This window comes from Carassius auratus, linkage group LG49B, assembly GCF_003368295.1.
Source record: "Carassius auratus strain Wakin linkage group LG49B, ASM336829v1, whole genome shotgun sequence".
Classification (NCBI taxonomy): Eukaryota; Metazoa; Chordata; class Actinopteri; order Cypriniformes; family Cyprinidae; genus Carassius; species Carassius auratus.
In genome coordinates this window covers 387,476-401,875 of record NC_039301.1, presented here as the reverse complement: position 1 = coordinate 401,875, position 14,400 = coordinate 387,476, and the positions used below count along the sequence as shown (strand labels likewise).

General features: G+C 36.6%; 1 protein-coding gene across 16 annotated transcripts in view; it reads right to left on the bottom strand.

The window, feature by feature from the left end:
• Positions 1-14,400, bottom strand: part of LOC113068748 (receptor-type tyrosine-protein phosphatase mu-like) — a 156,291-nt gene that overhangs the window by 43,755 nt on the left and 98,136 nt on the right. For 8 of the 16 annotated variants that reach the window (XM_026241593.1, XM_026241596.1, XM_026241599.1 and 5 more), the window contains exons 14-16: positions 14,254-14,328; positions 11,013-11,148; positions 7,730-7,759 (exon numbers count right to left, since the gene is read on the bottom strand). In XM_026241593.1, coding sequence (XP_026097378.1) covers positions 7,730-7,759; positions 11,013-11,148; positions 14,254-14,328 — 241 coding nt within the window. The remainder of the gene's footprint in view (positions 1-7,729; positions 7,760-11,012; positions 11,149-14,253; positions 14,329-14,400) is intronic. The other 8 variants (XM_026241604.1, XM_026241605.1, XM_026241607.1 and 5 more) reach the window with 3 other exon arrangements.

The window sequence follows — 14,400 nt, the reverse complement described above, 5'->3', positions numbered from 1 at the left end:
GATACTTCAGAAAAGTGGATTGGAAACCTCAAAACCTCCCTAGACTGCTTTAAGTTGACTGGTTTATTTCAGTACAGTATCTCTGAGTTGTATAAATACAGTAGAAGCGGTTTCTCTAATGGCTGTTGATGGTGTCTCTCCTCATGTTCACTCAGATGGAAATTCTGAACAAAACGAAACATAAGATTCCTCCGGAGCGCACTGCTGCCGGGCACGGGAAAATGACACGCGACAGATTGGCAGCACGCAGCAGCAGAGATGCCACTATCAATCCTGACACAGGAAGTAGATGCTGAGCACAGCACCAGCCGGGAGGAAACGCATCACTTCAGATGAAAGATTCGCTGCACAGAAGAGACTCATTATCAGCAAAATAAGAACACAATTCAAAAGATCTCAACACCTGTGCTGTGCAGAAAATCCTTTACCTAATTTGGCTTTTGTAAATTGCTTGTAAATCTCTCAATAAGCTATATTATTACCAAATCTTGGATTTAATCTTTTAGTTAACTCGTTTTCTTTCAGTTAGCACAGGTTTTGTATTTCTTTCTGGAATTGGTTGATCGTAGGCCTCATCGATCTGAGCTTACACACCATTTTCTGAGTGAAAAATACTATTATAGGTAATTTTGTCTCAAAAACTGAGGCGCATGAGCTCAAATCAATGAGGCTTATTATGAACCCGTTCCAAAAAGAAATACAAAACCTGTGCTAATTGAATGAAAACAAGTTGATAAAAAGATTGAATCCAATACTACAGCATAATAAGAAATTTATAAGCAATGCAATTAAATTTCTGCATTTTTGGGGGGAACTAGCAACTTGCAAATGACCCGGATATGTTTCAGTGAACTCTGAGATGTTGAAGCTCCAGTTTAGTTGAGGTTTATAAAAATAAAGTTTTACAAGATAATCTGTTCTTATTCTTTTCAAAAGGCCTCCAGCCATCTTAGGACAGAAGGAAGGACAACACAAAGTACACAAGCACCTTCCCGCTGTGCTTTCACTCAATGCACGGCGATGATTCAGCGCTCATGCATATCTAACGCCGCTGGGCTACTTTAGTCACTGTCCCTGCAGACTCAATCCTCAGACCTTTCCATTTCTGTTTTCTCTCTTTATTTTTTTTTTCAAATGTAACCGAAGACATTTTCTCTCTCTTTCCTATCCATTTTTTTCTGGGCGTAAAAACATCCATTTGAAGTTTAACCTGAACCCCTGCAGACAGAGCGAGGCTGTGCTGATAGTTCTGAAAAAAAAAAAAGGTTCTTTTAAGCAAGTAAGTTTCTCTGTGTTTTCCAGGAGAGAAACATAAATAAAAGCCCCCGTCATGGCACGGCGACGGCCCCGGGCCCCTGGAGAGCTGTGTGGCAGATGTACCCTTGAGCAGAGCACTGTGTTCCAACCAGCGCCACATAAAACACAGAAAAGCCATTCTGTTCCTCATTTACAGATATAAATCTGGGTGTTTCGCTGACACTCACCTCTGGGTGATACTGAGACCCACGCAGCTAATGTGAGCGGGATGCACTTTTCATGGAAACCGGAGCTCTGGTTCTACAAAAAGCTTGGTCTGGTGTGTCAGCAATAGCTGAAGACGTCCAGTAGGGAAAACTGCACTGATTTTAATTACATGTGACTTTGAGACCAAAGTGCTATTTATAAATGGAGTTTGTTATTTCGAGATCTTCATCCTAGAGTTGCGTAAAACCGCCTTAAGATAAGAATGGGGAAAGAAAACTGTTAAACCAGTCTAAGTTTGAGCTGGTTGGATGATTTCAGAAGGCTTTGAAACCTTAACACCTCCTTATTCAATACAGCATATCTCTGAATCGTGTAAATACAGAATCATTCCTCTAATCAACCCCCAAGCAACCATGCAAACACACTAAAAACCACCAGAGCCTTTTAGCAAATTCTAACAACCACCCAAACACTTTGGTAACCATCAGAACCCTTTAGAAACTACAGAGTAACACCCTTGCAACTCCCCAAATCATCACGGCATGAGTTTGCATATGGAAACACTACTCACATTTACATATTTTTGAGAAACATTTGTAATGGGTTTGCCCTTAATAAAGAGGGAGTAACAATCTTGATTTGTCATTTTAATATGATATGATGTGTGTTTATGTGAATGTGCTCTTCAGGCATGAAGGATAATGTGACGTGGGGAAATATTAAGATGTAATGTGTTGACAGTTTAATTAAACTGTTGCAGGTGAAGCTTAAACATCTGCTGCTCATCAGCCGACTGCAGCAGAACGAGCATCTGTCAGAAACACGTATATTAACTTATTATGGAGCAGAATCGATATGCAACAGGCGCTGGCTGCATGACTTACCTGTAACTCAAATTGTACAGTAATCATGCATTAAAGTGTGTGACCATCAGCGAAATGTCTGATGTTTCCTGTGCATCAATATGATCAGAACAACATCTCCAAGCTACACTAATGGCATTATCATGTCCATTAAACTATTATCTGGCACTATAACCTTTACTCCACTAAAATCTCCACGTACGAGATCTCACACCGCTCAGTCTCCATGAACTTCACACCGAGTCACATGCTGCAGATAAATATTTCAAGGCTCTTACAAATGGAATAAATGTTTGTCGGCCTTTAGATAGAGGCAGAAAAACAACTATGTTCAATACATGCACTTTCTTTCTATTTCCAAACACTCTGTGATTCATAAAAACATTTCAAGGATGATTTTCACAGTACAAAAAATCCGAAAAACACTTTTTCTTCCACTTCATCCAAAACTTCAATTCAGTTTGGCTCAGTTAATATAATAAACATGTTGATATAATAATTACAAATAGATTTAAAAAAAGATAAATAAATAAATAGACTTTACTTAAACACCCTGCCAACCATATAAACCCCACTTAATTGCCTTAGCAATCACCTTGACCTCATTTTAACACCCTAGCAACCATTAGACTCTACCTTAACACCTTAGCAACCACCTAGACTCAACTTAAACACCCTAGCAACCACATAAACTCTACTTAAACACCTTAGCAACCACCTGGACCCCACTTAAACATCCTGGCAACCATATAAACTCCACTTAAACACCCTAGCAACCACATAAACTCTACTTAAACACCTTAGCAACCACCTGGACCCCACTTAAACATCCTGGCAACCATATAAACTCCACTTAAACACCTTAGCAACCACCTAGACTCCACTTAAAGCCCTAGTAACAACATAAACCCCACTTAAACACCTTAGCAATCACATAGACACACTAGTAACAACATAAACCAAACTTAACTTAGAAACCACATAGACACCCTAGCAACCACATAAACCTCACTTAAACAACTTAGCAACCACCTGGACCTCACTTAAACACCCTGGCGTCCATATAAACTCCACTTAAACACCTTAGCAACCACCTAGAGTCTACTTAAAGCCCTAGCAATCACTGGACCCCACTCAAACACCTTAGCAACCACTTATACACCCTAACAAAAATATAAGCCCCACCTAAATACCTTAGCAACCACCTGAACTCCACTTAAACACCCTAGCAACCACCTACAGTCCGCTTAAGCACCCTAGCCACCACATAAACCCCACTTAAACACCTTAGCAACCACATAGCGACTGTCAATCACCCAGAACACAGTAAGTTAATTTTGGTGAGTTCTGCATTAGTTTCTGCATGACCTAAACTTCACCTAGATACACTAGTAACAACATATACCCAACTTAAACACCTTAGCAACCACCTAAACTTCACCTTGACACCCTAGCAACCACATATACCCCACTTAAACACCTTAGCAACCACCTAAACTTCACCTAGACACCCTAGCAACCACATATATCCCACTTAAACACCTTAGCAACCACCTAGACTTCACCTAGACACCCTAGTAACAACATAAACCCCACTTAAACAACTTAGCAACCACCTAGACACCCTAGCAACCACATAAACCCCACTTAAACACCTTAGCAACCACCTAGACTTCACATAGACACCCTAGTAACAACATAAACCCCACTTAAACACCTTAGCAATCACCTAGACACCCTAGTAACAACAAAAAACAAACTAAACTTAGAAACCACCTAGACACCCTAGCAACCACATATACACTACTTAAATACCTTAGCAACAACCTATACTTCACATAGACACCCTAGCAACCACATAAACCCCACTGTAACAACTTAGCAACCACCTGGACCCCACTTAAACACCCTGGCAACCATATAAACTCCACTTAAACACCTTAGCAACCACCTAGACTCCACTTAAAGCCCTAGCAATCACTGGACCCCACTTAAACACCTTAGCAACCACTTATACACCCTAACAAAAATATAAGCCCCACATAAATACCTTAGCAACCACGTGAACTCCACTTAAACACCCTAGCAACCACCTACAGTCCGCTTAAGCACCCTAGCAACCACATAAACACCTTAGCAACCACATAGCGACTGTCAATCACCCAGAACGCAGTAAGTTAATGGTGGTGAGTTCTGCATTAGTTTCTGCATGCGATGGTTGCTTCGTTCACAGGTTTGTGTGAGAGTTTAATGCTTCATAAGCCCCAGTGGTTCATCCGATCTCCTCTGGGAGGTTTTATGAGGATTTGCTCGCTCTGAATCCCCTTGTACGCCGCAAGCACCCATTAATCGATGATAATTAGACTCTAATTTAATTACAGACTCTGACTGCTGTCGGTGACTCATTTCCAAACTTTCCTGCACCGCCTCATCCGATCGCATTACCATTTGGAGTAAATAGCCCGTCTGATCGGCGGCTCGTGGCACAGCTACATTATCTACATCAGAGAGCGACACCAGCGATTCTCAGCCTCCGTACGACGGAGAAAACGACTCCCTCCGCTTCCTCTCTCCTCCGCAGCGCAGGAGCCGTCAGCCGAGACAAATGCACATCCTCTTGTTACAATTAATTTGTTTCTTGTTCAGCGTGAGCCCTCAGTGAAGGATTTAATTAAGGCCTAAACCGGCATATCAGAGAGAGAGAGAGAGAGAGAGAGAGAGAGACCGAGAGAGTGGGACTGATGGGGGGGGCAGAGAGAGAAAGAGAGAGAGATGGACAGAGACGGAGAGAGAGAGAGGGAGAGAGAGAAAGAGAGAGAGGGAGAGAGAAAGAGAGCGACAGAGAGAGAGAGAGCGACAGAGAGAGAGAGTGTGAGAGAGTGAAAGAGAGAGAGAGAGAGTTTCTACTAAACTTTCCCTCTCATGTTTGAGCAAGATGTTTTACGTCAAGTCTTTATGTGACTGCAGAAGCCTCATGAAACTCTAAAACGCTCGATTTAAGGCACGATACACTTCTAATTTATAATTTTCAAATATTTAATCCATTCTTTCACATCTCTTTTACTTATTTTTAAAATGATGAGTTTGTCTGTCCATGTTAAATAGAAAGAAATCCTGCATGATACTACACAATCACAGATAAAATCATGAAATGTAATGAGCAACTACACTGTACTGCAAAGATTATTGAAGTACGTTTCAAAAGAAAATACCATTTCAGTCTTTCTATTTCATAATTCAATGTTTAATTTAATGTTAATAGTTTAGTTGTGAAATTTAGTAGCGATTTCGGAGAGAAAATGGTTTTAAAGTAAATTCAAATCTTATTTTTAAGTGTATGTCAATTTAAGATTTTGTTAATTCGTTTAAACAAATCCTTCAAGTGAATAAATCAATTTGAATGATCATTTGTTCATTATGAGTAGCTTAAACACTACTGAAGACTAAGGAATAATAAGACTAGTTTCAGTTGCGAATGATTTGGAGAGTTTTAACGAATCAATTTGAATGATTCAGTGAATCATATAATAAAAGACTCTTAACCCTAACCATTGAATCAGTTCACAACGTCTTAATTGTCTTATTAAAACAATTCTATTAAAAAAAAAACTCACATTAATCCTTACCTAAAACTCACTTTTAAGTGAACAAATAATTTTAACAGAAGGCAGTTCATTCATTATGAAGCTTAATGCTACTGAAATCTCTTAAGATTTGTTGAAAAGCAATCTTTAATGAAGCATAGTAAGACATTTTCTAGTCGTAAATGAATCTGTGCTTTTTAGCAAATCAATTTTAACAATTCAGTGATTCATGGAATGAATCATGATGAATGAAAACCCTGCTGCGGCTTAGGACAAAAACTCTTTAAAGATTCATCACATTGCACCTGATTAGCACACAGCGCAAGTAAAACACACTTTTTCTGACTAAATACGTTGATTATTTACTGTTATTTTTCAGGCAAGTCACTTGGGATAAAAGCATCTGCAAAATGCATGAATGTAAATGTTTGCACAAGACCAGATGGATGATAATGTAAATCCAGTCAGAGAGGACTGTGGTGCAGTATATCTGTGTTCAAACATAATGAGAGTTATAGATCTTTGCCATATCGGGGGATTTGATCAACAGACTCCAGATCTGATCTTGGTCTAGGCTCTGAATCCCCACACAAACACATTCCTCCAAGAATGTCACGTCTGAAGCCCTGAAGAAATCCCTCAACGAGTAAACACCAGATTAAATCTCATATTTGTCAGCGGAGTCCTCTAAAAATAAACTACATTAATTCATGCAGCACCAAACTTTACTAAGTGGGAAACACTTTACAATGAAGTTACATTTGTTCACATGAACTATTAGCAAGAACCAACAATGAAAAAATAAATAAAAATAATAATAATAATAATAATAATAATAATAATAATCTTAGATAATTTAAACATTTAATAATTCAATAATTTATTGAAGTTGTAAATACTTTTTCCTTTTTTATAAGGATTAATGGAAATTTACATTTCAGTTTTTCTGCTTTAAAATGTAATTTTTAATTCATTGCATTTCTTGCCATTTTTGTAATTATTTATGAGTTAAAATTGTTTCTACACCATTTTTTTTTCAATGTATATTATTAAAATCAAAAGATATATCGGTTAAGATTATTTAATGGAACTAATAACATGAAACAACAGATAACAAAGATGATTGAATACTGTAATAAATGTAAATATAACATTAACTAATGGAAGCTTATTGCAAGTCATAAAACTAAACTAAACAAATGACACTAGATTAGATATTTTGTATCTCATGAATGGCATTCAGACGTTTTCCGTGTTTGAAGCATTTAATCCAACTATATCCAACTATCCAATCAGATCGCATTTCTGTGTGTGTGTGTAACACATGATGATGATTAACATGCACTTAACAGACTCATGCAGAACTGAACAGAAATGAGGTAAACATGGAGTTAAGGGAACTAAAGTGATGAATTAGGGCTGATGTGAACATGAACACAGTGCAATGGGAAAACTGGACTCCTGCGCTTCATGAAGCTCTTTCTTATGCTCTAAAGGGATTTTTCATCAGTGAGCGATCAGATCAGATCAGATCCCCCCTTCAAACCGCAGCAGCAAAGAGAATCTCCTCCAGAGAGGAATTACCATCACTCCAGCGTTCGCTGTGATGAATGATTTAAAAAGCTGGGTTTAGCAATGCCAGGGTTTGGTTTGGTCTTAGCATCCATCATTTAAGGCACACAACAGCAGCGGCAGACGCGGGAGCTCAGGCTGGAGTTTGAAGAGAGGAAGTCACTGGGTTTGGAATCATGCATGGAATATCAAAAGAGGCGAGGAAGAGAAAGCACTGCAACTAGTTTTCACAAAGTGGTTACTTACAGGTAGTAAGTGTAGGAGTGATAGGATCTTCTGCCGAGTGGGGTGGAAGGGCAAAAGCAGTGGTGGAAAGGGTGGAGGGGGAATGGAAATGGAAGGAAAGAAAAAGTAAAAATATTAATGTCTGAAAATATAGGAAAATGAGCAAAACCTGATATGGTGACACATGTGACGAGTTCTGTTCTGCGTGTGTGCTTTGAGAGGCGGAGCTGTGGGCGGTGCCTATGGTGTGGGCGTGGCAGTCACTATTAATATCATTTACATCTCATTAAGGGCGTCCTCAGACTTCAGTGCGGAAGAAAATAAGGCTGTGAGGAATTTATACAAGGATTAACTCACATTCTTTAGCTTATTTATTTATAAAACCAATATTTCAGCCATCAGCCTATTTTAAGATATAATGAATTTTTATTAATCCCTATAAAAAGTCTGATGGTAGAAATTTTGAACACAATTTTTGCACCTCAACAGTTAGGTGTGTGTTTCTTAAATACATAAATAATGGAGTAAACTGGTTGTGATTATCTTGTGCTTTAATAATTTTAGTCTATGTATACATGCATTTACATTGTGTTTCATTAATGAGACTGCACCTTTTCAATTTCTTTTTTCTTTTATCTCGGTTATTGCTTAATATGTCAATTTGACATTTCATCTCATATTTCAACTTTTCATTTCATAATTTTGAACTTTTTCTCACAATTAAGATTTTATATCATAATTATTACCATGTATACAATAATTTGGATTTTTTTTTAATGTCAGTTTCAACGGTCAACATTTTAAACTTTTTATCTCATAATTAAAGTTTTATCTCATAATCATGAATACTTCATTTCTGAAGCTTTGGTTCACTGAATACATTTAATTAAGAATTTATTAATTTTCTTAATGTTTATCTTGAGCTTTATTAAAGTAAAAAATGTCAGTTTTTGGTCAACTTAATTTTTCTAGAAAGACGTTTTCAGTGTTTAATCAAATATCGATCAATTCTAGTCCTCATTCATGAAACGCAAGAGGAAATAATTCTGTGCAAACCATTCTCACACACAAAAAAGCTTGCATTTAATCGAACGCAATCATTTATGCAAGAACAATTTACATGACTTTATTCAGCTTGTGTTTCATTAATGAGACTGTAATCTCTCACATTTGTCTAGTACAGGGTGAAGAGAGAGAGAGAGAGAGAGAGGACAGGACATAGAGCGGTTAGAAACAGGCTGATTAGCTCTCGTTACAGGCTGAAGTAGTGAGTTTGGGCTCAGGTTTATAATTCTGCGACATACATGAGCTGCAAAAGCAATTCTAGCGCTCTAAGTTTATTAGTTGTCTCTCTTAATAGTGAACTCAGTCCTGACTCAATTACTGAAGTCTGTGGATATGGATCCCATCAAATTAGGCTGAGATTTAACATGCGATGCCAAGGTCATTATGCTAAAAACGGCGCGGGCGACGCATACAAACAATCTGACGGAAATCACATTGTCAGCAAAATGAAGGCATCCCTCTTCAAATGTTTGGCCATTTTGAGGCTCAACAGCAGAATCAATAGAGACAAATACCCTTATTCTGAGAAGGTAATGACTCTCATTAAAAACATATTTACTCGGCCCTGCCTTCAATTTACATCTGAAACCACTGAAAACGTGCTCTGAATCTAAATCAGGACTGGAGGGTTTTACTCCAGCTGAGGACGGATCTAATGTAAACTCGCCCGGAGCAATGCGCCCTGGGCGTCTCTTTGAAAATAAATAAATAAATAAATGCCTTTCATCAATTTTTCTCTCTTATCTTGCTTTTCTTTCACTCTTTTCTTTTTTCTGCACAAGATAAACTACTCATATAAAATATTTGTGTTATGTCCCGTCGCCGGGTCATTAAAGCGAAGCCGTTTGTTTGAGAGCAGCGCGGGGAGAAAAAAATTAATATTTCATCAGGCAGCATGTATTGGTGCCACAAACTGTGTAATGGTGCTTATCAGAGTGATCAAATCAATTATTCTGTGTTCAGCTGACAAAAGGGTCTGTTTGAAAAGCGAACAGAACATCAGCAAAGATTCGTTTGACTTTCATGTGTTCATGAGCACACTGGATGTACCATGACACGGGGAGATTTCTGTACGGTACAGCAGCTCTCTGAAGCTGAAGTGAGTCATTTCATCCCACGCTCACACACTTTCTCATATATTAATGCTCAAAGTCACTGTAAGTGAATCAGAGGCAGTTTGAATCAACAGTGTGACACTTCAAAACATTCTCAACCAATCATGTGAGTTTGGGGGCGAGGCTATCAGTTTGCTAGAATTTTTATCTCGTAGTTAAGTTACTAAAGTTTTTAATTTCACAATATTACTTTTTATCTCAATGACTGTCATCAAACTTTTTCTCTCAATTATTGCTTAGTATGTCATTATTTTAACTTTTTATCTCATTTTCAAATTCATATCATAATTTCAACTTTTTGTCATATTTTTGACTACGTTTTCATCAAATCTCATTTGACACAATTTAATTTAGATTTCATAAATTATACTTTCTGTCACATTTATGACTTTTTTTAACTTTATCTCATAATTAATTTTTTTTGTCAATTTCAACTTTTTATCTCAATTAATGCTTAGTATGTAAAATTTTAATTTTAATAAACCAATTTATGTCATTATATATTTTTTTATTTCATTTGTCACAATGACTTATTTCATAATTCATAGTTTGTCACAATTATTACTTTATCTTATCAATTTTATTGTTGCTTAGTATTTTTTTTTTTTTCATGTCAGATTTGTAACTTTGTACCTTATAATAATGATCACCTTAGGACATTTTATCTCATAATTAATCTTTTTATGTTACAATTATGACTATTATATTAGATTTTAGTTTTTGTCATAATATAAATTATTGCTTAATTTGTCTTCTTTAGTTATTTATTTTCACTTTCATGGCACAATTTAGACTATGCAAATCATAATTATGTCATTAATTACATAATTATTACTTATTATCTCATAATTTAATATCATAATTCTGATTACCAAAGCATGATCTTTCTCACATTGAAATATTATAATGTTCAGAGTCTTTATTAGTGAGTGACTGGCCCTTTGACCCTTCAACACTGTGACACATTCTCGGCCAATCACATGAGTTTGGGGGCGGGGCTATCCGACTGACAGATAGTGGGAGTGCTGCGGTGCTTAAATGACACACTTCATCTTTAAAGGAATTAAACACAATTTCATGTCAATCAGATTAGATATTGTTGAACAGAAGTGAAGCTCTCTTACCGTTTCTTCATGACCAGCACCACGCCGAGGAAGATGATGACGAAGAGCAGGATGCCAGCGATGACGCCGGCGATCTTCACCGTGTGATCCGTCTGTTTCTCGGGTTCCACCGCATCAGGCTTCCGGGTCGCAGCGCCTGGAACAGGAAGTCCAAACAATAATAGCCGAAATGAGAGTCACTGTGATCTTATGATGAAAATACAACACATGGGACCAGTCATGTGATGTACAGGTATACTGTAAATACTGACACTGAGTGAAATAAGATTTATATGATTGTGTGCTTTTTGTTAATTAAACAGGTTAGTATTAGCAGACAGTTAGTCAAATTATTAGATACAACAAACCTCGAATGATCTCAGCTTTATTTCTCATAAGCAATTTTAAGGACAGCAACTGAGACAAAGGTATAACTTTTTATCTAATTGTTTGCCCTAATGGTTACTTTTTGTCACATCTGTTTGTTATCTAAATGGACTAAAAGCAGCTTTGGTTGTGGCACAGAGGAGGAACAGCTAGTGTACGAGTGGTCAGAGAGAAACAGAGCGAGTGCGTTTGTTTACTGTATAATGTGATGCATGTCAACCGTGTGCCCGATGAAATATCAATTTCCTGCACTAAATGAGAAGAGGATGAAAAATAGTGTGGATGCGATGCACATTTGAGCTGGGCCGCGGATCGGTTCCTCCTGCCAGCTACGCTTTTTCAATCAAGGCCTGACAACATCCATCAGCAGGGCCTATGGGCTGCCGTTACCATGGTGATGGATGAGCAGGTTCCCGTGTTTGGGTTCGAGTTTCTGTTTTGCCACAGGTGATTCCCAACAAACAACAACAAAAGAACTGCTTGCCGACAGATACTCACAAATCTATGGAAGCCCATTCATGCCACATAAGAAAAATAATATATAATGGTAAATCATAATTATGAGATAAAAAGTTGACATACTATCATGACAAAAATAATGACAATTATGACTTCATTATTAATAATGCAATCATTTCTATATGTCATCATGTCAATTTCTCATTTTGCCTTTTTATGCCATAATGACTTTTTATCTCATAATTATGACTGTCACAGTTATGACTTTTATCTCATAATTGACTCTTTATGCCATAATTAAAACTTTTTATCTCATAATTGACTCTTTATGCCATAATCAAAACTTTTTATCTCATAATTCTAACTTTATCTTGATAATTTCGACATATTAATTTGGATTTTTATCTAATAATTATGATTTTTAATGCCATTACTGACTTTTGAAATCACAATTCCCACTTTTTGTCACAATTTCAACTCAACTGCTGCTCAGAGTTTCATAATTTTGACTTTATATCTCATATTTTCAACTTTACATGCCATAATTTCAACCTTCTATCTCATAATTACGACTTTTTGTTCATTTGAACTTTTTATCTCATTTTGATCTCATAATGACCTTTGAGCTCATAATTTTGACTTGAGCCACTTTTATCTCATAAGGAAGTTTATCTTAGAATTTCTACTTATGTCGTAATTTTTATTGTTAATGTCATAATCAGTTTCAACTTTATACTTAATATTATCAACTCCATAATTTAAAATTTCATAATTGTTACTTTTAACACCAGAATTACAACGTTTTTATCTCATAATCATGACTCAATTGTCATGTCATAATTTTGACTCTTCTACCTCATTTGCTAATACATAATTTTTTCTTTCATGTGGCACAAATAAGCTTATATACAAAACCACTGTATGGAAACAATATTGACTTCATTATAAATGTTGTCGCCTTATTCTGCAAATCATGAAAATGTTCTGGACCAAAAAGGAAAACAGAAATTGAGTATGTTTATTAGCATAAGTGCAAAAATCTGTCTAGGCTCTTGTTATTGTCATGACGCTCATTTGCATTCTGGAGTCTGTGTTTCTTCAGTCTGGATGGAGGCGAGAAAAAAAGTGTTTGAAGATGTACCGCAGGCTACAGCGAGGGTTTAAGGAGGACGACGATCGGCATAAACAGACTCGCTTTATATGACCAGAGGTCAAACCATCACAGTCTCGCTCACAAACAAACAGGCAAACACTTAGAGGAACAGAATCCATGATCATGCATAATGATTCAGTAACGGACCAAAGAGAAGAGTGATCTGAAGATGTGTTTACATAAGTTTTAATTAAAAAAGCCAATTTTCTCTTTACTGTTCATCTGTGGAAAACATCACTTTAGTATTAAACATCCACAATGAAACGATTGACGAGTGAAATCAATGCATTTCACAGCGGCAGATGAGAGCCTTCACCTGGGACTGTTCAACAAACAGTAAATATTGAAATGTAATTTTCTGACAGGTCACGCATTGCAAAAGCCTTGGGTTTCGGGTTTGGCGGGGTCATATTTATTCCTTCGACGGACATCGGTGCTGAATAAAAAGCAGCCAATTTAGTAGCTAACTGCTCCAGCATTTATTTCCCACAGTAAATGTGTGTATTCAGTGTACAGATCCAGCTAATGGAAAGTGACCTTCCACAGGAAGCAAACAGCAGGGATCAAACCAAGAGCATCAGACAGACGGTAACCCTGAAGATCCTCAATTACCTTTTTAACCTCCATCCATTCAGGACTAAAACGAATCAACAAACACTTCTTTACACAACAGTCATGGGTTACACCAATACACATGGAAGAAATATTGAAATATACCATATAGCACTACATACATTATTTTTTTAAGTTACACAGAAAATATAAAAACGTAAAAAAATAAATAAATAAAAAAAGCACGAAAACCCAGCTCAAATTTAACCCTAAAAATCTAAATAAATCTAAATAATAGCATTAAAGCGAATATAATTATGAATAGCGTATGAATATTTTAAGATGTTTTTTTTGTGACATTATTTTCAAGAAAATTTAAAATTTTTTACCAATGCATCCAGATATTTTACTTTTGAGTTTCTATTTATTATATTACATAACATTATTAATTATTATCATATTTCTTCTACAAAACCTTAATTTTCTTTCTGCAAAATGTGTGTGTGTGTATATATATATATATATATATATATATATATATATATATATATATATATATAATGAATAATATAAATAAAAATATTAAATATGAAAATATTAATGTATTTATTTATTTAGGAGTGAAATATGACCTGGACATGAACGCGCACACACACAGTGAACAGAAACGGTCTTGGTTTAACACACACAGTGGATGGTAAAAGTTCTGACCTGTTAGTTGGCTGTCGCCGGCAGCGGGTGCGATACGCACATACGGCGTGGTGAGCTGAGTCACAATAATGGCAGCTAGAACAAAAGAAGAGATCCAGGCCAACATGCAGAGAGAGAGAGAGAGAGAGAGAGAGACAGAGAGAGAGA